General features: G+C 37.9%; 4 protein-coding genes across 6 annotated transcripts in view; 1 reads left to right on the forward strand and 3 right to left on the reverse strand.

The window, feature by feature from the left end:
- The window catches only part of stat4 (signal transducer and activator of transcription 4), a 31,110-nt gene extending 17,261 nt beyond the window's left edge, over positions 1-13,849 (reverse strand). Inside the window, exons 1-22 of the mRNA XM_077537622.1 lie at positions 13,446-13,849; positions 13,200-13,357; positions 12,546-12,681; positions 11,010-11,108; positions 10,854-10,946; positions 10,696-10,774; positions 10,528-10,613; positions 9,170-9,321; positions 8,120-8,278; positions 7,952-8,044; positions 6,420-6,479; positions 6,305-6,325; positions 6,035-6,128; positions 5,894-5,935; positions 4,759-4,842; positions 4,600-4,698; positions 4,383-4,518; positions 4,240-4,289; positions 2,379-2,473; positions 1,298-1,434; positions 1,007-1,198; positions 851-896 (exon numbers count right to left, since the gene is read on the reverse strand). Of these exons, the coding sequence (XP_077393748.1) occupies positions 851-896; positions 1,007-1,198; positions 1,298-1,434; positions 2,379-2,473; positions 4,240-4,289; positions 4,383-4,518; positions 4,600-4,698; positions 4,759-4,842; positions 5,894-5,935; positions 6,035-6,128; positions 6,305-6,325; positions 6,420-6,479; positions 7,952-8,044; positions 8,120-8,278; positions 9,170-9,321; positions 10,528-10,613; positions 10,696-10,774; positions 10,854-10,946; positions 11,010-11,108; positions 12,546-12,681; positions 13,200-13,357; positions 13,446-13,472 (2,138 nt within the window). The 5' untranslated portion in view covers positions 13,473-13,849. The remainder of the gene's footprint in view (positions 1-850; positions 897-1,006; positions 1,199-1,297; positions 1,435-2,378; positions 2,474-4,239; positions 4,290-4,382; positions 4,519-4,599; positions 4,699-4,758; positions 4,843-5,893; positions 5,936-6,034; positions 6,129-6,304; positions 6,326-6,419; positions 6,480-7,951; positions 8,045-8,119; positions 8,279-9,169; positions 9,322-10,527; positions 10,614-10,695; positions 10,775-10,853; positions 10,947-11,009; positions 11,109-12,545; positions 12,682-13,199; positions 13,358-13,445) is intronic.
- A 1,132-nt stretch (positions 13,850-14,981) lies between these two features.
- maip1 (matrix AAA peptidase interacting protein 1) lies at positions 14,982-17,663 on the reverse strand. The gene is made up of 5 exons (XM_077536960.1): positions 16,965-17,663; positions 16,594-16,665; positions 16,182-16,308; positions 15,364-15,514; positions 14,982-15,260 (listed from the first exon to the last, which is right to left on the reverse strand). The coding sequence occupies exons 1-5, from the start codon at positions 17,292-17,294 to the stop codon at positions 15,182-15,184; spliced, it is 759 nt and encodes a 252-aa protein (XP_077393086.1). The 5' UTR covers positions 17,295-17,663; the 3' UTR covers positions 14,982-15,181.
- On the forward strand, positions 17,579-22,721 carry tyw5 (tRNA-yW synthesizing protein 5). Of its 3 annotated transcripts, none has more exons than XM_077536958.1 (8): positions 17,579-18,024; positions 18,472-18,626; positions 18,710-18,779; positions 18,852-18,896; positions 18,987-19,124; positions 19,226-19,289; positions 20,572-20,688; positions 20,787-22,721. In XM_077536958.1, exons 1-8 carry the CDS (start codon positions 17,944-17,946, stop codon positions 21,062-21,064), a joined length of 948 nt encoding a protein of 315 aa, XP_077393084.1. In that variant the 5' UTR covers positions 17,579-17,943; the 3' UTR covers positions 21,065-22,721. The 3 variants fall into 3 exon arrangements, with proteins under 3 accessions (XP_077393084.1, XP_077393083.1, XP_077393085.1); XM_077536957.1 differs by having other exon boundaries at positions 17,589-18,024; positions 19,202-19,289; XM_077536959.1 differs by having other exon boundaries at positions 17,973-18,059; positions 19,202-19,289.
- lrrfip1a (leucine rich repeat (in FLII) interacting protein 1a) overlaps positions 21,510-23,373 on the reverse strand; it is a 34,812-nt gene continuing 32,948 nt past the window's right edge. The window contains exons 23-26 of the mRNA XM_077537624.1: positions 23,061-23,181; positions 22,905-22,984; positions 22,717-22,821; positions 21,510-22,081 (exon numbers count right to left, since the gene is read on the reverse strand). Coding sequence (XP_077393750.1) covers positions 21,974-22,081; positions 22,717-22,821; positions 22,905-22,984; positions 23,061-23,181 — 414 coding nt within the window. The 3' untranslated portion in view covers positions 21,510-21,973. The remainder of the gene's footprint in view (positions 22,082-22,716; positions 22,822-22,904; positions 22,985-23,060; positions 23,182-23,373) is intronic.

Genomic DNA, 23,373 nt, shown 5'->3' on the forward strand with positions numbered 1-23,373 from the left:
CTTTTGTGAGGTTCTTTTTTGTCTATATTTGTTGACAACCTAATTAATTTTATATGTTAAACAAATAAATCAAATTCATTCCGTTAATTGTCATTTTGAAAAGCGAAAATTTTGCTAAATCGTGAAAACGAAATGTCTTCTGGATTATTAAAGGGATACTTGACTCATTGAGCCATTTTCAGCAGTAAAAATTTTGTCTAGAATTAATGTGGTAACGTCATTATTTTTCAGTACAATAAGTACCTTTAAAAAGTAGTTTTTCCTACTTGCTGTCGACTGATGATGACATCACCTGTGCTGAGGAAGTAGAAAATGACCAATCATGGCTCAGTTTACTGATCAAACCCAGAAAACAGGTGAGCTATGATTGGTCGTTACCTACTTCCTCAGCACAGGTGATGTCATCATCAGTCGACAGCAAGTAGAAAAAATACTTTTTAAAGGTATTAATTGTACTTAAAAAACAATGACGTTATCAAATTAGTTCTGGACAAAATATTAACTTTAAACTGCTGAAAATGGTTCAATGAGTCAAGTAACCCTTTAAGAGCTGTTGTTCATGTTGTGCTACTGTGAGCTGTAATTTTTCTAACTACGAATGTAATGTTGATGTTCAAACTGATTTAGAATCTGTATACATTATTGTTGTCTTGAACATTTTGCACTGGAATTATTTTTGAATAAATGAAACCTTTATTTGTTGTTTATTAGATTAAAAGTGAGGAAAATCAGAATTGTCCTGAATGACCGAAAAAAAAAGATTTTATTACTTTTTGATGATGAAATGGGTCAATTTGACCCGCAACATAACAAGAGGATTAAAATATATTTGAATGTGTTATGAACTCACCGCATTTCAGAGCAGGGGATCAGCGTGGATGGTATGTAAGGATAAACTAGAAAATTGAGAACAACAAAAAGAAATTGCAAATTGATTAACATCAAGCAAAAGTCTTGAGGGGAAAAAAAAAAAAAAAAACAACATGAAAGGATTTGTAGCTGGCACCTTTGCTTGGCAGATTGTTGTAAAGCTGCCCGAATGCCTCGTCTTTCGGGATGTCGGGATAGAGGAACTTGAGCGGGTTTTTCGGGACCACCCCGTCCGAGATCATCTTGTAGTCCCGGATGATGTCGGGAAAGTGGAGCGCGTTCAGGCGGCTTTTGGTGTACGGCTCCACCGAGTTGAACGTCGGCTCTCCTGTTGTTATTAAAAAAAAAAAAAAAAAAAAAAAAAAAAAAAAAAAAGATGTTACAACAGTTAAATCAAAGCTTGCTTAGTCTTGTTCAGGGTGGTCACCGTTGTCACTGTGCTGCACCCAAGTGAAGGTGATCCCTCCAAGATGGCTCTCGCTGAAGCGCAGGAGGAATGTGCCCGACTCTTTCTCGCGCAACAGAGCGCGCTCCATCTCTTTGCTCACAAAACCCATGATGTAGCTAGGGGAAAGAATAACAAACAACAACAACAACAACAACAAAAACAGGGTTCTTGAGTAGTTCCCCCCCGTGGCAGAAAGATTTGCCCGTTTCACCAATTCCGGTGTATATGTCTCAAGGAACCATCATTAAAATTCAACAGAAAGTACGCCATTTTGGTTTGAAGCAGCCATTTTAGGTACATCAAGTGTCCCGGGAAAAAGTTAGAAAAAAATTAAAAATAAGCCCTGACAACAAACTGTCAACAACAGTTCACATGAAAAAGACTCAAGGACCTAATGCTCCAAACAAAACAGAAAGTTAGACGTTTTAGTTTGAATTGCTCATTTTGGGTGAAATCTCTCAGTAGTGTACCGAAGGGATGTTAGAAAAAGTGCAGCTTCCGAACACTAGCGTCACATATTATCATGAAATGTGTATCAAAACAGGACACATGATAAGGAGGCATGTCACGATAACGGCAATATCATGATATATCGTCAATATATCGTTGACATTTTTCTGCCACTAGATGGCATAATTGCATTTGTAAGACGGTGAATGCTCAGTGCATTTTTCTTTTCATATTAAAAGCTATCTAACTTGTGAAATGCTGCACATTTTTAAATGCTTTCCAAGTATGGGGTGGTCATTAATCGCGCGTTAAAAAAAATTTGTGGCGTAAAAGGAATTTGAAATTAACGTACTCTTTTTGACACCCCTAGTTTGTTTATTTTTTTACGGAAAGCTGAGTCGTATCATTAAAAGAAGGTTAAACCATCAATGTCCTTGTTTTGTTGTACAGTGGAGCCTAATATTTAAATTGAACACAAAATGGACAATGAGAGACCAATTAAATAGGGGGAAAAAGCTTAATTCAATTGAGTTGAAAGTTACTCGGTTTAAAAGGTGATCGTAAGCTTGAAAATGGTGCAAAGTGAGACCGAACCGAGCCGCCAACTCACTTTTCATTCCAAACGGGCAGCAAATGCTTCCTGATCAACTCCAGGATGGAGTCCAGCCATATCCAGAAACTGAATTGCTTGCCTGGAATATTCTCCTGGAGAACAAATGAGAGAAACATATTTATAAAAAATAAAATAAAATAAAAAAATACAGAATTAACACTAGCGCTTTCCTTGTTGTGCTCGTCTTCCAAAAGCAAAAAAATAACACAAAAAAAACAGAAGTAGCTAATTTATTGATCCATACATGGTAACTTTCAAACGTCACATGATAATAATGCCTTCTGGTGCAACAAGTAATTTGAACAACTTGTGTGTTGCTACTTACATTGTCCGCCTAATGAGTACCCATCGTCTAAATGACTACAGTTGACCCTCCAGTACACACAAACGCTGCCATTAATGCAACCTCATCAAAACTGCAACAATTAATTTGGATCCAAAAAGACTGGGCAGGGGGGAAAGAAATCACTCTTAGAAATTCTGACTTAGTTTTATAGTCTTTTGACTAAAATGAATTAAGTTTAGTAAAAATTTCATCATCTGATTGTATTTTAGTTTTAATTAAACCAATTTTAGTCGACAAAAAAAAAAGAAGCAATTGTATTAGACTAAATTGACAGTTTAGTCGAAATTTTCCTTCAGCATACATTTCAACTTTTATTTAGAAAATGATAACACCTATTTATAACTGTAGTTTAACACACAAGACACATTTAATACACCGGAACGGTGTCTTTATTAATTGTTTCAATGAAACATGTTGAACTGACAATAATAATCAACTTAGAAACTCAACTGAACTCTATTTATAAAGTACTTTAAGAACAGGCATTGCTGTATACAAAGTGCTGTACATAAAACAATTTTTTTTGTACAGTAAAGCATAGGGTAACAAAAAAGAATTAAAAAAAAAGTTAATAATTGCTTGGGATTAATCTTACAGCTGCACGATGAATGTAAACATGTTTGAACATGAAATAAAGCACAGTGAACACTGACTGAACACTTTCTTGAGTGGTTCTTTTCTCCAACCCGCATTTCATTCTGGTTGGCATTTGTGAATTTTCGTCACTGTGTTGTTTTCATTTTCGTTTTAGTCATTGGCAAAATTGTCAGTCAATTTTAGTTATCGTTATCATCTCAAGGAATGGCTTTCTATATTAGTTTTTAGGGGTGTGAATTGCCTAGTACCTGACGATTCGATTCGTATCACGATTCACAGGTCACGATTCGATTCGATACCGATTAATCCCGATACGAATGGTCACGATTCGATACCGATTAATCCCGATACGAATTTATAAGTCGATTGTTGCGATTTTTTTCCATTCAAATTTAGAAAATACTATCAGTAAATTTGTACATGTACACTGTAAGATTTGTATGAATATATTTATCTAAAACTTGAGGCTTATAACCGTGAGCCACTGTACACAAACAGTTTGCAATCTGTTTCACATTTGAACAGCATTAAAATAAAAATATTAAGGCTTAATGTGCCGTTCATATAACATTCTTCCATGCTCAAGGTGTGAATCCTAAAAAAAAAAAAAAAAAAAAAAAAAAAAAAAAATCGATTCTGCCGATTATTGAATCGATTCGAGAATCGCGCGATGTAGTATCGCGATATATCGCCGAATCGATTTTTTTTTAACACCCCTATTAGTTTTCATATCATTTCTGTCTGGAAAAAAAAAAAACATTTTCGTGACGAAACATATGACGAAAAGTTTTCACTGGCAAAATTATAACTGCTCTTAACCAACCCAACATATTTCTAAGGATAATCTATTAGAGACACACGATAATCAGTCCCTTTCTGATTCTGATCAGAAGAGCAAGACAATTTTAGACTTACCTTTGAAAACCTGGACCAGCTAATTTGGTCACTACTGCTGAAGCGTTGACCTAGAAACATTTGAAACAAACAAAAACAAAGTGGTCAGGTGGCAAATGGCGAAAACGTGCCAAAAATCTCCACCACTTTCAGGCCAATCCTACCAAGCAGTTTTTCGCCCAACATCTTGAGCTGTTCCTTGCTGAGTCCTTGAATGGAGTCGGTGGAGAATTGCCAGCTGAGGACCTCCGACAGCTGAGCCCACGTGGCTCGCAGCGGGTTGCTGAAGAAGGCCAAATTCTGCACGCGCACGAGAGTTTGCCCACTTTGTCAATATGCAGTATCAATTGCATATCGTGCATTTGAAATAGAATTGCTGACCTTGTGCTCGTGGTTCAAAAGGTTGTACCACATGACGGAGGCCCAGGCGGCCGGCATCTGGCACACGTTGGAAATGACCACCAGTGGCAGGGAGCACGTCTGGAAGCATTGACGGGACATTAGCACAACGTATTTGCGTTCATAAACGTTGACACTTACCTCCAAATCAATATTCAGGCCCTGCATTGTAAAGTGTGCCTCAAAACTGAGACAGTGAAGTTCTTCGGTGACAGGAAGCAGACTCTGGAATGTAAACATCAGAATGAGACGTCCATTATTTGGCGGTTCGGCTCAAATCAAAGATTAGCGCTAATTGTTATTGTGATTTTTATTTTAGTTCTAAAGTGTCTTCTCTTCTGCTGTTTTGTCCACCATTGCTTTTTGCGCTCATTTTTTGTCAAACAATTTTGTTGCATTTGGATGACACATAGGTTAGATTTCTTTAACGTTACGTCGTATTAAATTAGTGGTAGAATATGATATTGGGTCCATGTTTGTGTGCAATAGTATATGCTAGCAATAGTGCATAGCAGTGGTGTCAAAGTCCGGTTTTCGAGGGCCTGAGAGGGAGCTGATTCATATTTAAGCTCATCAGCAAGCTCTGCAGGTGCCTGATAATGACCCTGATCATTGAATCAGGTGTGTTGGAGTAGTGAAACCTCGAAAACATGCAGGACTTAGGCCCTCGAGGACCGGATCTTTACACATGTGCTGTATAGGGTGTTTTTTTTTTCCTCCTCCATTTGTCTTTAAAAGTAGTGATTTTGGAGCTGGGAGGATTCTGCCCATCAGCAATGATTTGTTTTTGTATGTTCTAAAGCAGCGGTGCCCAAGTCCGGTCCTGGAGAGCCCCTATCCAGCCTGTTTTCCGTGTCTCCCTCCTTCAACGCAGCTGAATCTAATGATCAGCTCGTCATCAAGCATTGCAGAAGCCTGATAACGATCTCGATCATGAATCAGGTGTGTTAGTGGAGAGAAACATGGAAAACAGGCTAGATATGGGCTCTCGAGGACCCGACTTAGCCACCCCTGCTATGAATAAGTGATGGGCAAAACTCGGCCCTCGAGGTCCGAGAGTCCTGCTGGTTTTGGAGGTTTCCCTTCTCTAACACAGCTGATATATGAAGCGCTGCATGAACCTGATAATGACTCCGTTTATTGGAATCAGCTGTGTTGGAAGAGGGAAACCTGCAGGACCGAGTTTGCCCACCCCTTGCTCTCGAGGGTATCGAGGGACGGTAGACAGACAAACAGAAAGAAATATTTTTTTGATCAGTAAAATATTCGCGATTACCTCATTGCCTTTAGTGGAATTGCCGTATTTCTTCTCCTTCAGCTGTTGTAAAAAGTTCAATGTCAACACAAATGTGCCTCGATATGACATAAATGGCAACTAAGCTACAATGTACTGTAACTATTTCACATAAAAACATACCCCGTGTTTAAATTCCACTGAAAGGCAACCGTTGGAGTAGTCCTCAATATCCATGACTTTGCTGGTATTGGTCACAATGAAAAACTGGCGGCTCCTAAAAGAAGTCAAATGTATCCTTAATTGTTGTGTACTGTAAGCAAATGAGGCAGGCTTATACTTCCATGAACGGAAATATCATAGTCTCGCTTTAAAATTAACATTTCTTGCTAACTTCCTTGTACTCTGCAAACAACAGCAGAACATCCTGTGTTGAGGTTTTTCTGTACTCACACTCTGCCAGGAGGGAGTTCCCTAAATACACACATAAAAAAAAAAACAGTTTTCAGAAGGAGGTTGTTGTGTTGCAACGATCAAACACAAGCATAGAAGAAGAAAAACTACTCACTTGTCAAATGTAGTTTTCACTTTGATCTGATAATCAACTGCTGGAAGTTTAACCAGGAGCCTAAGTGATGAGAAAGATGCATCAACATATCAATTTTGTAGGGACACAGTAAATACAGCTGATGGACGGACCCTCACAATCACCAAATCCACTTTGAAGCCAGGCTGCATGCAGTAAACAGCTTCACAATTTAGAAATGCTCTGATGCTTTATTACCGAGTAGGATTTCATCCTGGAATTTGCTTTCAAACCAAAATGGCCGACTTCCTGCTTAATGTCAAGCATGGGTCTTTGAGATTTTTTCGTTCATCCTGTTACGACAGAAATGTCCACTAAATTTCTTGATGATCAGTCAAAAAAAAGCCCTACGTATACAATACAATAAATTCCCAAACGAGTATTGAACATATGCAGGCACACATGCCCATACATGCACAAAATGAGTACATACACATATAAATTTTCACACAAATTTATTTACATTTATACCTGATTTACATATTTTTCTATCATTATCTTTTTAAACTTCTTTTTAAAGAGTAATTGATTCACATTTTTTTTTCAGTTCAATTTCATAATTATTGCACAAATTAACCCCTTTAAACGGATACTTTACTTATTTAGCCATTTTTGGCAGTCAAACATCAATATTTTGCCTATAATAAATTTGATATTTTCATTATTTTTCATGTACAATTAGTACCTTTAAAAACACATTTTGCAACTTGCTGTTGACTGAAAATGACATCACAAGGGCTCAGGTAACCAATCACAGCTCAGCTTGTGAATGTCACATGGCCCAACCTAGAAAACAGGTGAGCTGTGATTGGTTACCTGAGCCCTTGCGATGTCATTTTCAGTCAACAGCAAGTTGCAAAATGTGTTTTTAAAGGTACTATTTATAAGTGAAAAATAATGAAAGTATAAAATTCATTATAGACAAAATATTAACTTTTTATTGCTATAATGGGGCTAAATAAGTGAAGTATCCCTTTAACAGAAGCACACGTTAGCTTTGTTTGTTCTTATCATTGTTTTTTCTAATTTTCCTTCTGAAAACAGTAACAACAAGAACAGCTACAAAACAATGAACAATTTTCTGTTTAACTTCAGGCATGGCTTGAGAAATTATCACACGCCTTGTTTATGCTTAGACATGTCCACCCAAATATATATGTTGACTAATAAAATTGCTGTCAGGTGTTAATTTTATTCAAATTTTCCATGGGGGCGTTGTGAGTTTTGTCAAGTTCTGCACGGTGCTAATTCAAACCAAAATGACTAAACTTGAGTTTGTCATGCATCGTGTTGTGATAACCACCAAATTTCCTGTTACTGTAATAGGTCAAACTGGTGTTGTGAGTATTTTTTTTTTTTCTGCTGAATGAGTTTTAAAATGGGGTAATGTTTGGGTCGTCTGTACAATATTTACACACTTCATCACCATGCACACTTTCAAAAATTGCTGCGTTTTCAGGAACATCAGGGCGGCTCATTTCCAATCTCCTTCTCAGAGCAAACCGGCAACTCACCTGACTTTAGTGGCGAATTGCACGTTGGTCTTGATGACGAGAGGTTTCTGCGGATGTGTCAACATGCAGGGCTGCTTCTCCACCACGAATGAGCTGAGGGACGCGCCACAGACACAACATTCGAATGATTCAAATCGTTAACTTTTGAGTTTGAGTGGCTGAGCGCACCTCTTGATGATGTGATAGATGAGATACTTCACGCGCTCCTCCATCTGCGGCTTCTGCATGGGGATGGGGTCGCTCTCGTAGGTGACTTTCAAGACCAGCTCTCCGAGCTTGTCCAGCTGCCGCTTCACCTGGAACAGACTCTGCGCTGTCAGCGTGAACCTGAACCAGCGCGGGAGAAATACATGGGATTACATTCTCTTTAACTGGCAAAATGCATTCTCGATGATAGGGTTCATGTCTACTGCCATAAAGCTGTCCCAGGATTTTTATTAACTCATTCACTCGCAGCCATTTTCACTGAAGCACTCCCGGCTTTTTTACTGGATTTTGACTGATTTTGCAAGGCCCACAGAAGATTGTGTTGTATTGCTATCAAAACATGGAACCTACCAAAAGAAAGATTAGAGTCTCAACTTTCATCAGGGAGAAAAAAAAAAAAAAAAAAAAAAAGTGTTTGTTTATTTTTTTTAAATAGCTCATTATCCAACAGAGTCAGAAATGATTTCTATCTGTTTCCGTCTTTCAGCAATTAGCATTAGAAGATAGCTAAGTTTCATCATTATTCACAAATCTATTTAGAATGGGGTATATGCCACGGAAGAGGCGGGACGTGATTTCGCACATCAGTTTGTTTCCGGTCTGGGTTGCGAACACGCAACCGAGGGGCACAAAGTCGGAAGCACAAGTATTTTTGATGCAGCCCACACGTCTCAAACCGAACCGGAAACATTGTGAGTAATTGAGTTCCTTTGTTCTGCTGCCACCTGCTGGCCGTTTGTGTAATACGTACCATTTTGTCAACTGTTCTTTGCAGTTGAGAGGCTGCATTAAAGCCTTTTGTATGCTCTAGCATAAAAAAAAAAAAACATTAAAAACGTATAAATACATCTTTGGAACACTAAAAAACATTTAAAATAGAACGTATTTATACGTTTTGGGGAACAAATGAGTTAAGTTTTACTATGTGGCACATTAGCTATAAAATATCTGCGTCGCCTCCGCTTGATACGATCGTACTACAAGCATTTCGTTCCCATCCGTCTCAATTACCAATTCTGCAGCTGGTCGAGGCCGGTGAGTGTCGGACTCCCGATGGCGGCCATTTGCTGTCTGCGTTTCCAGTCGTGAAGCTCGGCGTTGAGCTGAGAATTCATCAGGTCGTCAATCTCCTGGATGACGACGACCATCTTGGACAAAATATCCTTAGGGAAACAGGAATGAAATTAACGCTCCTGCTGGAAACTTAAACTAAAAAAAACGTTTTCAGTCGTTTTTGTTGTTAAACTTCTTTTTGCTCAGTTTAATCAATGCTATCAACTTCCAACCATCCATTTTCCGATCCGCTTATCCTCACTAGGGTCGACTTATACATTGAAAATGGGTCATTCGCGCCACATATTTGTACGTTTTCATTTCTGACTCTGTTGGATAATGAGCTATTTAAAAAAAATAAACAAACACTGGGGGAAACAGGCTTTTGAAATAAAATAAAAAACAAACAAACAAATAAATAAATACATAAATAAACAACTGGCGAAAATGGGATTCTAACATTTAAAAAAAAATAATCCACTGCCAGAAACAAGTTTATGACGCTATTCCCAACCACAGGAGGAAAAGGGCGTCGAACAGTATTTTTTTTTTCCATTGGCTGAAACACGCTTCTGACATTTAAAAAAAATAAAATAAAAATACTGACAAAAATTTCAAAAATAAAATAAAAAGCCACTGGTGGAAAAGGGCTTCTGACATTAAAAAAACAAAAAACAAAAAAACAAAAAACACTGGCGGAAAAAATAAATAAATAAATAAATAAATAAAAAGCCACACTGTGGAATAACAATGGCTTCTGACAAAAAAAAAAAAAAACACTGGTGGAAATTTAAAAAATAAATTAAAAATGCACTGGTGGAAATGAAATGGCAAAACGGCTTCTGTCATTAAAAAAAGAAAAAAAAACGTGGAAATTTAAAAAATAAAATAAAAAGCCACACGGTCGGATAACAATGACTTTTGACATTAAAAAAAAAAAAAACACTGTTGGAAATTTAAAAAATAAAATAAAAAGCCACTCGTGTAAAACGGCTTCTGTCATTAAAAAAGAAAAAAAAACGTGGAAATTTAAAAAATAAAATAAAAAGCCACACGGTCGGATAACAATGACTTCTGACATTAAAAAAAAAAAAAAAAAAAAAAAAAAAAAAAAAACACTGTTGGAAATTTAAAAAATAAAATAAAAAGCCACTGGTGGAAAATGGCTTCTGACAGAAAAAAAACAATAACAATAAATAAATAAATAAACAAATCATTATTAATTCTTATTTTTTATTTATTTATTTATTTTTACTGGTGGGAATGGGCTTCCAATGGTTTAAGTGTTTATGACAACATTTGTCCAAATACTGTACCTTCCGTTTGAAGTCAAGTCTGTTGAGTATTTCTTGTAGTCTCGTTACTTCCTGTTTCATGAACTCAGAGTTCCTCTCTGAAGGATCTGCAACACATCAACACAACACATTGGTACGAGCACAGTAGGAAGCCTCGCTCTCTTCTGCTTTTTCGAGAGCACGCCCGACCTCGAGACTGCAGGGTCTTGTAGCGGAAATCAAAATCATCCTGCATGTTCTCGATGTATTTGACTCCTTGGTCCACCATCTGCGCAAAAATTCAGTTTGGCTTCATTTTGATAGGAGACACAGTTCAGTAATTCATGGCATGTTATAACTGTCGGTACCTGCACATTTGTCCAGATCATCCCGATTCTGTGGTCCATGTTCTTTTGCCTCTCAAGGGTCACCAAATTTTCCAGTGATTTCTCCAGTGGTACCTGTTCAAAACACTAATACGGTTCGAGTCCGGGGATGACGGCGGAGAAATTGCACACACAAACCTGCTGCTGCATGCAAGCAACGGAGAGGATCCGTCGTTCTTCTTTCAGGCAGTTGGAGATCACTCTGGCAATAGCCACCGGGTTGCTGGCATATTTCATCTGTCGAGTCAGACAGCAGAGGAGCTTAAGTCACTGGTGAAATCGAACTTGGTGAAAAGAAAAAAATAATAATAATAATAAGTCTTAACGTTTGCAGACCTGAGTGCAAACTTCCCGTCCCAGGTTTGAATGCATTCTCATTCTCACCTCTGAGATACGTACAAAATCTTTTTGTGGTCTTTTTCATCTATAATATAGTATGTGACTCGCTTTTTGCAGATGTCGACCACAACAGCTGCAAACCGCTTTTTTTTTTTTTTAACACTCTTGTACGGTTTGTTCATTGTCAAAATATTTGACTGCATGTTTAGTCATCAAAGGAAAAAAAAAGAAAATAGAACAAAAAAAAATAATACATTTTTCCAAATATAGATACTGTACTTTCTTATGTATTATATAATATATTTATTTAATAATATAAAATATTATTTCTATTCATAAATATTTATTATAAATATTTGTATTATTATTGTTAGAATTATAATTAAATATTTTCATTTACTTTTCATATTTATTTCCTAAAAGAAAAGTCTCATATTTACTAAAAAAAAAAAAAAAAAGAAAGAAAGAGAGAAGTATAAATTTGATCTAAATATATTGTTCAGTAATAAGGAAAAGAGTTGCATAATTTTCAAAAAAAAGTCAAGTTATACATTTCTTTGGATAAAGATGAGATGAGTGAAAACGTTTTTTGTTTTTTTTGTTTTTTCTAAAACATGTTTTCTTACAATTTTTTTTGGGGGGGGGGGGCTGGCAAGAGAAAACTTTTTGGAAAGTTGCACATTTTTAAGGAAAAAAAACATTTTTTATTTTTTTTAATATGTTTATATTTTCTTCGTTATATAATTGAAAAATTAATGTAGATTTTGAATGGGGAAAAAATCTAATACTGCATAATTCAATCATCAATTCACTAAATAAATATTAATTAAAATGGTTAGCAATGGAGTTAATGATTATATTATCAGCATGGGAGCAACATGGCTCATTGATAGAGTGGTTGTCTTCCAATCCAGAGGTTATGGGTTCAATCCCCGACCCTTGACACTGTCGACGTGTCTTTGAGCAAGATACTGAAGCTGCTGATGTTGTGCCATCAGTCGGCGAATGTGAAGTGCTTTATGAGGAAATGTGTCATACAAGTGAAATGCCATTAACATTATTCTGTTTCAGTTTACAACACTTCGAGATAATTAACACACCCTAAACAGAGAGTAATTGCTGTTCCTGAAAAACCGATGTAACAACACATCTGATGATAACTGAGGGCATGACTCATATAGTGTATAACTCAGAGTAGAACCAGTTTGTTTTTGTCTCAGGTGGCAGCAAAGGCAACAAGGCAAACAAACGCTCAATGACATATTCAAGAACAAAACTAAGCTTCACTTCCTTTTGCGCTTAAGTCTCCGCCCACAAACGTTAAAGCGGCCTTACCTGTAACTGCTGCTGTATGATCTTCATGTTGTGTCTCTGCAGGAAGTTTTGCTCCTGAGACAGCGCCAGCTCCAGCTGGGACAACAGGTTGGAGAAGAGCACCGCCGCCACGGAGTCGTCGGCGCTGGCCGTATCCCTGCAAAGACAGACACGTCCTCGTAACGTTTTAATGTTGCGGGATATACGGTGTGTCAAAAACAATAAATGGTAGAACACAAAACTGCTCCACCACTCAGGATAAGGCAAACTTTGACAAATTGAAAAGTGAGATTTTCATTTACAGGGTTTTATATCTGGGTCAGGGATAGGATTGCACACTCGGGAGAAAAATTGTTTGCCGTCTATGGTTGGGAAAATCTGATTGACTTAAAGCACACTGCATAACCAACAAAAAGGTTCACCAGGGGCACTCCATAAAGAATATGTATATGACCTGCTAAACAGAATATAATTTTTTTTTTAAATACCCCTTATTCCTGACTGATTCCCCCCACTCCCCAGAAATATTACAACTTCTTCTTAAAGACATACTGTACAACTTTTTTTTCCTCCAAGATTCATGGCATTTCTCCCATAGTTTATTTCTTGAAAAAGAAATACACACTACTGCTTTGTTTTATACAAAACATAAAACATTTGTTTCTCTCTACTCACCAATCCTGATCCTCAAGCCAAATGGCTAGACCCTGCCTGATGTCCATTGGAAAATTATCATCATATAAATAGTCGACTTGCTCCAGGAGTCTCATCTCCAGCTGCTGAATTTGCTTCCACTGGCTCATTCTGCACACCTGAGTGAAAACTGCCGTGTTCTGTTTAAAAATAATAATAATAATCATAAAATAAATGCAAGAATGAACTTGCCATCCAGATAAGTAGCTGTTGTGTGCTCGTAATTACCTGAGCTGCTCTCCCTTTCAGCGTCATTCACCATGTGCACGTTTCTCTTTTGAGTTTCGTTTTCTGTGCAGGTTATATTCAGGAAGTCTTCTCGTTATACACTTTACTTGGAAACCTGCCCATGTTCTCACGCACAGTTGTGATACACATCCGCGGAGCGACGTTTTACTGTTGTTTTGTTTTTATTTTATCGTCGATGAAGCCACTAAACACGTTAAGATATTAAATGTAGTACTACTATACGGGATACGGACATTAAAAAAAAGAAAAAAGTTTTGAAGTTATTTTCTATCGCGGAGACCTCCGGTGCTATTAGTGGCGCTAGTACTAATTTTTGCAGTTATGAACAGCGATGTCTCGCATTTTTTATTTTATTTTTTGTATGTGTGTATGTGACAGAGGCAAATAAACGTTAGAAAATGTTCTAAAATGTTCTATAGTGATAAAATACTTACCTTAAAAAAAGGAAATCAGAAAAGCGTGTTTTGTCGTTGTCATTTTCAACGACATCGAAGTCAAACCTCTCTCTGGGTAGGTCCGTTGCTGATATACGTAAACGCGTCCGCCATATTGGGTGTGTCAAATGATCTGCCCGCAAACAATCATGTCAATACACTTAAGTTCATAAAACGACAACCTAAGTTGAAGCCACTCGTTCACACATAAACAATATTTTTTTTACTCCCATATAATTACAGTATTTCACAATAAAAACAATTACAAAAAATACTGTTTCTATTAAGGAAACATACCTCTAAGCCCGAAACATTTTTTTTTTTTTTTTTGTCAAAGTAAAATGACTCGTCCCCTAAAGTGATTTGGTATACTTGTCTACAGTCCATACCACGACCACTGATGATATTTAATCATCATCATAGCGTGTGTAAATAATAGACCAGCCACAAACCAGTTTGTTTAACCAGTTATTTATTATTTTAAACAAAAGAAATGAAATTGACTGATGAGTCAACACCTGATTCAACTCGCTGCAAATTTCCAAGAGAACCGGCTGATTCAAATGAATCATCTAATGAGTTTCTGGTGAGTCGGGTCAGTCAGTAATGTGATCCAACTTGATCATCTCTATTTTCTGTGTTACATGTGAGTGCGATAACCGGAGGCAGTTGCTGAGTTTGACTGAATCACCGGAGTTAGTTTGCAGTGTTTCACACGAGCCTGCGAACGTAAGTCAGTACCCAATTCATTTCATAATTGCCTTCTGCAAACTTGACTCTTGATTAAACTGAATCAACCAATGAGTTTTTTTTTTTTTTGGTGAGAGAGCTATCTTGAGTCAGTCACGAGATTCAACAGTTGAACCAACTGAAATGCACAATCTCTACACAATGTGTCAACTAGCATCTTGATATTTCACAATGCTGGCTATGATTTTATGGGTGGAAATGGAAATCACATATAAACACACTTCTAGAACAGGTATGAAAAATCATCACTTATCCTAAAAAAACAAACAAACAAAAAAACAAAAAAAAACCTTGACATAAGGGCCAACAAAATTGACTGTGTGTCAAGACACACATTTCTTAAAAGTTAAATTAAAACGTTTATTTTACAGGTGGAAATGGAAACTACATAATATGCACATTCTCGTAGAACATGTTCCCAGTCAAAATCCTGCAGACAGTCCGCAGTGTATTTTGGAGTAATTCATTAAAGTTCAGCTTTTTTTTTTTTTTTTTTGTAGGCGTTTCCACAGAATTTTCTTTCATTGTGCCTCAATCTAAAAGCTTGGAGTGCTCTATCCGCGTAATGGTCCAGTCTGACTCCACCCCTTTGGTAAACTCCCTCTGAAATCTGTAAAATGTACAGTGGGAAGTCAAACAAAAATAAGTCATGTACAGTGGAGTAGCAAGCAGGTGGGTGTGGAACATAACGCATCATTGTTGTTGACACTCACTCATAGTTAGCGGTGAGCAGCCTTTTGCGTTCCGCTTCACCCCCTCCTGTGATGGCTATCTGGAAGATACGAGTCCCCTCCAGAGTGTCGTCGGGCAGACGTGCGTTGGTCAGGTACCAGAAACGCATCAAAATACTCACAAATCTTCTCCCTGGTGGACACATGGTAACACGTACGTAAGATAAACAATATATTGTAATCTAGCATTTAGAATCATGAATATTGCAGAATTTAGAGAACATACAAGTAGTTTATTTCTTAAGTCAGGGTTATTGAAACTTGAGATACTACCACTGCATAAGCAGTTAGTCATATTCAAGGGATGCATAACTCATTGAGGCATTTTCAGCAGTAAAAGGTTAATATTTTGTCTATAATTAATGTGGTAACTTTATTATTTTTAACGTACAATTAATACCTTTAAAAAGCTATTTTTCTACTTGCTGTCGACTAATGATATCACCTGTGCTGAGGAAGTAGGTAACGACCAATCATGGCTCAGTTTACTGACCAAACCCAGAAAAACAGGTGAGCCATGGTTGATTTGGTCGTTACCTACTTCCTCAGCACAGTCGACAGCAAGCGCAAAAAAATGTTTTGAAAGGTATTAATTGTACATGAAAAATAATGAAGTTACCAAATTCATTCTGGAGAAAATATTAAGTTTTCACTGCTGAAAATGGCCCAATTAGTCAAGTATCCCTTTAAAAGCTTTAAAAAAAAAAAAAAAAAAAAACATATTTGCCTTTGTATTCAGATATTGTGGTTTCGACAGAAGCTGAAAATCATAGGAGGAGAATCATTGTTTGCGTGCTGACCATTGTTGTCGTAGTAGATTCCCACGTCGCCCGGCATGCTGTACATGAGCTCATCGGGTCGGGCGGAGAGTGCCGTCTTGTAGTGCGGCGGGAGAAGGTTGCACTTCTCCTCCAGCTTTCCGATTAACTGACCCAAAAATGCAAAAAGAGACCACCTTTTAAACAACTATCACTGCATACAAACTAGTGCTATACAGTACATTAAACAAAAGACCACAAAGTAAAACACAGTGTTATAATAACTAACATCTATGCCAATTTCCACAAGTTAATACAAGTCGTAGTCGTTTTACACGATTTCTTAGCATTAATGTAGCCCTTTCCTCCTCTTTTAATATATGCTTCTACAGTAAAATTGTCAGGTCTGACATCCCAAATAAGTAGGGTTCTTGCTGTGTTGCTTCATACTTACGTCACCGGCCACGAGCCCCTCGAGAGCAGCAAACTGACACTGGGACAGCAGCTTAGAAACATGGCAGAAAGCCTGTCAACAAAAAAACACATAGGAAAACGATAATAACCCTTTGCATAATATTATAACAGGTACCAGATGGAATATGACTGACTGACAGTGACTATGACTGACTTAATGAACTGAACACAAAATAAATCAGCAAGTTTTCGTCTGACATTCTCTAACATTTAACTCAACCCCCCCCACTTGTTTTTCCCTTGTCCTAATTAAATCAAATCACATTGCCATTGGACTTATGTGTGACGTCATGGTGGTCATGAGACACATACAATAATCAAGACTCAGAGCTTTAATAAAATTATACGAACCTGTTTAGCCCCTTCCGTAAAGTCCTCTATGTTGAACTCGGAATCAAAATAGGTTCTGATGAGGAAAAAGTAGACCCGCGTTCGGAGCCAAATTAACGGGTTCGGGATACTAACGACCATCACCTTCTGATGGGGTTTTCGTTGGCCGCGTTGGGAACTGTACGACCGCAGCGCCACCGCTTCTCCAACCCCGGCGGCAGCGGCGGGAGGTAGGACACATAATTGGGATTTTATACACCGCTTGAGGTGGACTCTTTCGTGGGTTGAAACGCGACTAAAGCCGCGTAAAGGCGTCAATTTAGAGCAATTTCTTAATATGAAGAGCGCCATCTTGTTTCCGCGGATTTCCGGTCCGTCAATTTGTTTCGCCCAGTTATTGTTTTCAAATAATGGCTTTTATCGGTTGGCATGGCAAGTATAGACATTTGTTCGAATATATAAATTGTATTCGTATCAATATTAATTAATTCTGATTTTATAGATAATTATAAAGTCCGCTATGAAGCAGAGGATCCTTTTTGTCGCTTGTTGTTTCTGCCAGAATATTCAGAATGAGACATCAACTTTCCTGTCCGTCTTTTTTTATATTCCGCATGTTATTTATTTTTTAATGTTTAGATTTATCGGTCGACAAACACATTGATAAAGCTACTTAATTTAAAAACTTGAATTCATGTAAGCGCGGGTGCAAGCGAAATTTTATGGTTCACCACTCAGCACGTTTTTATAGAATGAGGAAATTTGTTGTTGGCAGACCAATTGGAGGAACTGTTGTTGCCGTCGGAACATTACAAATGTGACGCAAATCATTTGTACATAACTTTTGTTACATTTATTTATTTATTTATTTTAGTTTTTACTTGCGGTCTTGTGGTTCGATCAAGGGATGCCGTTAATATTTGTCAACTGTGGGCACGTGAAGCCCTTTGAGACTCTTGTGTGATTAAGGGCTATGTAAATAAGCTTGACTTATGTTCAAATGGCTACTCAGAAGAAAATATCGATTCCAGTGTTTACTGAGGTGAACAGGGATGTTTTTCTCCGAGAGATATATCCACAGGTAATGTTCCAGTCATTATGCTGCTTGCGCATCAGGTGATCAGATTTTAATTTAAAGTACCATATTAAACAATATCACACGAGAGGGAGTGATGTATTCACCAGTCTTTTTTTCTTTCTTTTTTTTTTTTTTTTTTTAAACTGACTAGTTTGGGGATTTACTTTTGAGGCTGATTCATGTTCAACTAGGTCATTTTGATTAAACACAAAAGATATGCTGCAAAGATCAGATATTTACTGTCGAAAGGCTGAAATCAGAGTATTTGGACAATTTTTTGAACTTTGAACGATGAATCGATCATCAAAATAGTTGTCACTTTATTGATCGGTTAATCATGACATTTCTTCCTGCAATACACTAACGTAGCATTTAAATAATAACGTAAGTGTTAAACACATACAATAAAGAATAAAAGCTGAACTGTTAAACATTGATCCCCCACCTCAGCGTAAACCTGCCGTGCTGCGAGGAGTGCGTCTGGGTCCCTGCGTGGAGAAATGGACCGTGGACTATCTTGCCCAGAAGGGAGGCGGCAAGGAGGTGAAGGTCCACGTTTCCAGCGTGCCACAGATGAACTTTCTTCAAAAAAACTTTGTGTACAGGTTAGCTTTATCTTCATTACCTTATAACAACAACTGAAGCACAATTGTCAAAAGTCGTCAAGATGCCTCAATGTGGGCGGCAGGACTCTTCCGTTTGACGAGTTTGTGAAGAGGACGTCTGAGGAGAAACACGCAGATTTCTTCTTGTGTGAGGTACATAGGGATACATGCTTGTCATGTGACATGACAAACACGCACTTTCTAAAATATTAAATTTCATTCCAGGACGAGAGCTATTACCTTCGGTCCCTGGGAGAAGACGTCCGAAAGGTACCCAGAAAAAAAAAATCTTTAACGTTTCCTTAGATCTCAAGAAGTGATGTGATGTGCCTCGTTCTGCCTTTTGTCCTCCTTCCCCAGGAACCAGCTGACCTGCATAAACAGTTCCCCGAGCTAGCTGAGGACTTTCACATCCCAAACTTCTTTGAGCCCGGTCAATTCTTCTCCAGCGTGTTCCGCATCAGCTCCCGCCGGCTGCAGCTGTGGACGCACTACGACGTGAGTGCGGCAGCCCCGGGCGGGGAAAGTTAGTCTTTGCGGTTTAATTAAAGATTATAGCCCCTCAAACTTTCCAGGTGATGGATAACATTCTGGCTCAGGTAACTGGGAGGAAGAGAGTGGTCCTCTACAGCCCACAGGATGCATTGCACCTCTATTTGACAGGCAAGTACGCCAACGATACTATGCGATGATTTCCATTGCTCGAGATAAGTGGTTCTCAAATGAATTTTTATATTCAGTATGCTATTTTCAATTTCAGTGTCTTAAAAAAAAAAAAAACAGCCTCTCCCCCATAACAGAATGGTTCAACCCAACTTGTCATGTCATGTCAATCACTTAAACTTGATTTAAAATTCAGTTATTTTTTACTCTGATCCCCAAAGATGGCACTTTATTCAATGTTATTAATTTGTATGTGCACAAACCTTTTATAATTATATTCTTTTTTTAGTTACATCTTTTTTATTTCCAAAGAGTTTAATTTAAGAGACCACATAAATACAAATAGTTACTGTACAAAGATGAATAAATCAGACAATGATGGCACAGCACTCGGTTTTAAGTTTTTTTGTTTTGGTTTTTTTTTGCTTTTTTTTTTTCCCGCAATCAGAAATGCTTTGCGGTGCTTAGGGGGTACTTAGATGAAAAAAAACATTTCACAGAGGTACGTCACTGGGAAAAGGTTGAGAACCACAGCACTAGATCATTGTGGGAATGCTGAAGCATTCCCACGTTAGTGATTTTTATTCTCCACACTTTTTTTGCCACATACCTCCTACATAATACTTCCAATTTATACTGTTCAAATTTCAACTAGCTTCAAAAATTTACCCCTCCCGGGGTAAATTTCATCTGATTCCACATTACTTACAGTATTTACACAATTAAATGTTTAATACAAACTTTTCCCAATTAATTTTCAATGTAAAGTATCACTTTCCACGCCCACTTCCATACATATAACTTATCATCATTTCTGCTCGGTGGCACAGTTGGTAAAGTGCATTGTCCAGTAACCAGGAGGTTATAATTTCATAATATATCTCTCAATTTACTTCATAAGCATTCCACATGCATTCAATCTTAGCACTCAGCTATTAGAATTCAGCTTTCAGCATTCCCACGCAATTTCTCCAGACGTGGTAATGTGGGAAAAAAAACAATAACTAAGTACAGTTAAATTGTAGTAAATGTTATTTTCAATATATTTGGATTTAACTCCTACAAAGTATTTGTTTTCCCAAATGAACTCCAATCAGACAGGTGGGCATTGCTTGATTTCAAAGTTAAAAGACCCATCCCTAAAATGAAACCGCACGTCTGCCATTTTGGTTTGGAGCAGCTATGTTGGGGAACATTACAGGCTCCATTTTGTTTTGCATTAAAACAAAAAATCAACAAGAATATCTGATATCGTTTTGTTCTCGTTCTCCCTTTTTCTTAGGTGACAAATCTGAAGTCTTAGAAATTGACTCACCAGACGTGAACTTGTATCCGGAGTTTGTGAAGGCAGTGAGATACGAATGTGTGCTGGAGCCTGGAGATCTGCTCTTCATTCCTGGTATAAAACACAGCTTGTCCTCACCTCACTCGGGTTTCGGGTCAGCTGCAGCCTTTATAATAAATAATTATTCTTTTTGTGTGTGTCCATTTTTTCAGCCCTGTGGTTCCACAACACACTGGCGCTACAGTTCGGCGTGGGCGTCAACGTTTTCTGGCGCCAGCTGCCGGCCGACGGCTACGACAAAAAGGACCCGTACGGCAACAAAGACCCCGTGGCGGCGGGCCGCGCCCTCCAAGTCCTGGAGAGGGCGCTGCGCTGTCTCGATCAACTGCCGCCGGACCACCGAGACTTTTACGGCCGCCGCATGATCCAGCGAATCCGCGAGCGGACGTTCTGCGACGGCCCAGGGAGCCCGCAGACGGCCTCCGAGTGATATTTTTTATTTATTTATTGTTTTTACATCATCACGTGGCAGTGAAACGTCACTAGATGTTCAAAAGCAGCACAAAAAAAAACAAAAAAAACCCCAACTTGACAGTTTGGTATAATAAGCATGCTTGTGATTGGTCAAAGTATGCGCCCAGTAATTTGCTGCTTCAAACAAAAATGTCTGACTTCCTGTTGCATTTTTGCAATGAGATAAACTTGAGCCTTGCAGTGTCAGGGTTGCTGCATTTTTAAATATATATTTATTTAAAAAAATAAAAATAAAATTATATATATATATATATATATATATATGTGTGTGTAAACACCTTAGGATGCTAATAAATTGTTTGAGGGAACACAGGAGAAAAAAAAAAAAAAGTCCACATTAGACCCGCATTTTAAGACGACAGACAAGCTTCTTGGGTTTTGATAAAATAAAGGCGAGAAAATTGCAGCAAAAGTTTTGACACTTTATTGCACAAAGATAACTCGTTTTGTATGACATGTTCATAATTAAAGCTTTTTTGTGTGTGTGTAAACAGTGAAGCAGCACCTGCCCCAGTGTCTGACATCTTCACCGCTTTGAGTCCCAGTTGTCACATTTCTTCAGTATCGTCTAAATAGTTTGGCGTTGAATTGCAGAGTGAGAAAAAAAGAAAAAGAAAAAAAAACACTCGGAAATGTGCACTTTCATTTACAAAGACAACACAGAAAGCACACACACTCACTCATTCACTTGAGAAAAGTCGATTGCGACGCGACGGTGAACAAAAAGGCAAGGAGAGCGTCTGGGAGGCGAGCGACTTCACCGTCGTTGCTTTTCATGTGGAGCTTCCGCTCAAAAAAAAGCAGCTTCTTCCCGGCTTCTTACCGGACACAACGAGAGATGGCACACAAGCATTTGCAGTATTCGCTACGGCGTCTGGGCCATGCCGCGGTTGGACTTCATCTTCTCCAGTCGTTTATTGAGGTGACTGTTGTTGGACTCCAGCTCGTCCACCTTGTCCAGTGCCGACCGCAACTAACAGAGAAAGGGCAGGTGGCTCAGTGTGGTTCTGAACTCACTGTATAGTTAAAACAGCAACGTGGATTTTTTTTTTTTGATACTATTAAAATCAACATAAATCTTTTTAACAGTTTGGATATAAAACCCATGTCATTTTTTAACAGTAAAAATTCTCCATTGTGGATTCTTGCTAACTCACCAATTTTAGGTGTGGCCATTTTTGACTATTTTGCTTCTGCCTCCAGTTTATTTTGGGTGCAATTCTATTGTCAGCCAATAGATGGCTGCACAGTATTTTGTGTGAGACTAAATTTGAAAGAAGAGGACAAATTAGTAGTATTTCAAGCTCAAATCTAGTTTTTGTGAATATTACCTAATGTCAAATCCTCTTTAATCCTGATTTTTATACCTACAGAAAGCGAGGGCTGTAGGTTCATTCCATGCACATATTTGGGGACGATTATGTATTTGTGAGGTGATTAAAAGTTTGATTAAAAGAAAATCCATTGCTCTTGCTCGCTCTGAAAATATTTGATAATGTCTTGATTTCAAGGGTCAATTTACAATATATAAAGAACTGGAACTGAATGTCTGAACTACGAAAAAAAGAACATGTCTAAGATGTGAAATATCTGTAATAAACACCGTACCTCTCGCTGCAGCTTCCTCTTTTCCGCTTTGAGCTCGTCCTCTACCTTTTCTGTATTTTCAGCCGCAGACTTGTAGCGGCTCACCTGTCCCTCCAGTCTGCTCACCTGCACAACAATGAAGAAAATGTGATACTCTTATAATTTAACAGCTGGAAAACTTTTGAAGAAAAAAAAAAAGTACATCATACATTTTGTTCCAATGCAGTCACTTCTTGCTCTGCCTTTACTAGTTTGAACTTCATGTCGCTGATTTGCCTGCTGGAATCTCCTGATGCAATAAACAAAATTTATTAACTGCAAGGAGAAAAAAAAAAAAAAAAGAAGTTATTTTTGTAAACGCTTACTCTGCAGTTCAATGATGTTGGGATCATTTCCATTTTCCAATAGTTCGTCCTCTGTGCTCAAACTGCCATCAGTTCCATTTTTCGGGCTTTTCTGGTCCACTTGAGCTTTTAGCTTCTTTATCTAAGGGAGAGAGGGAGCGGGGGGGGGGGGGGGATGTGAAGGAAAAAAACAACCTTGAAAGATCACAACCACCTACTTGAAAGGATAAAATTACATTTTATAGTTGTCCACTTTTCTGGATTTACAGTAATCCCATTTTTTTTTTACTTGCATGGTTTAGGATATTTATGTTTACCTGCCCAACATTTTTTG

The sequence above is a fragment of the Festucalex cinctus genome, chromosome 11, assembly GCF_051991245.1.
Source record: "Festucalex cinctus isolate MCC-2025b chromosome 11, RoL_Fcin_1.0, whole genome shotgun sequence".
Taxonomy (NCBI): Eukaryota; Metazoa; Chordata; class Actinopteri; order Syngnathiformes; family Syngnathidae; genus Festucalex; species Festucalex cinctus.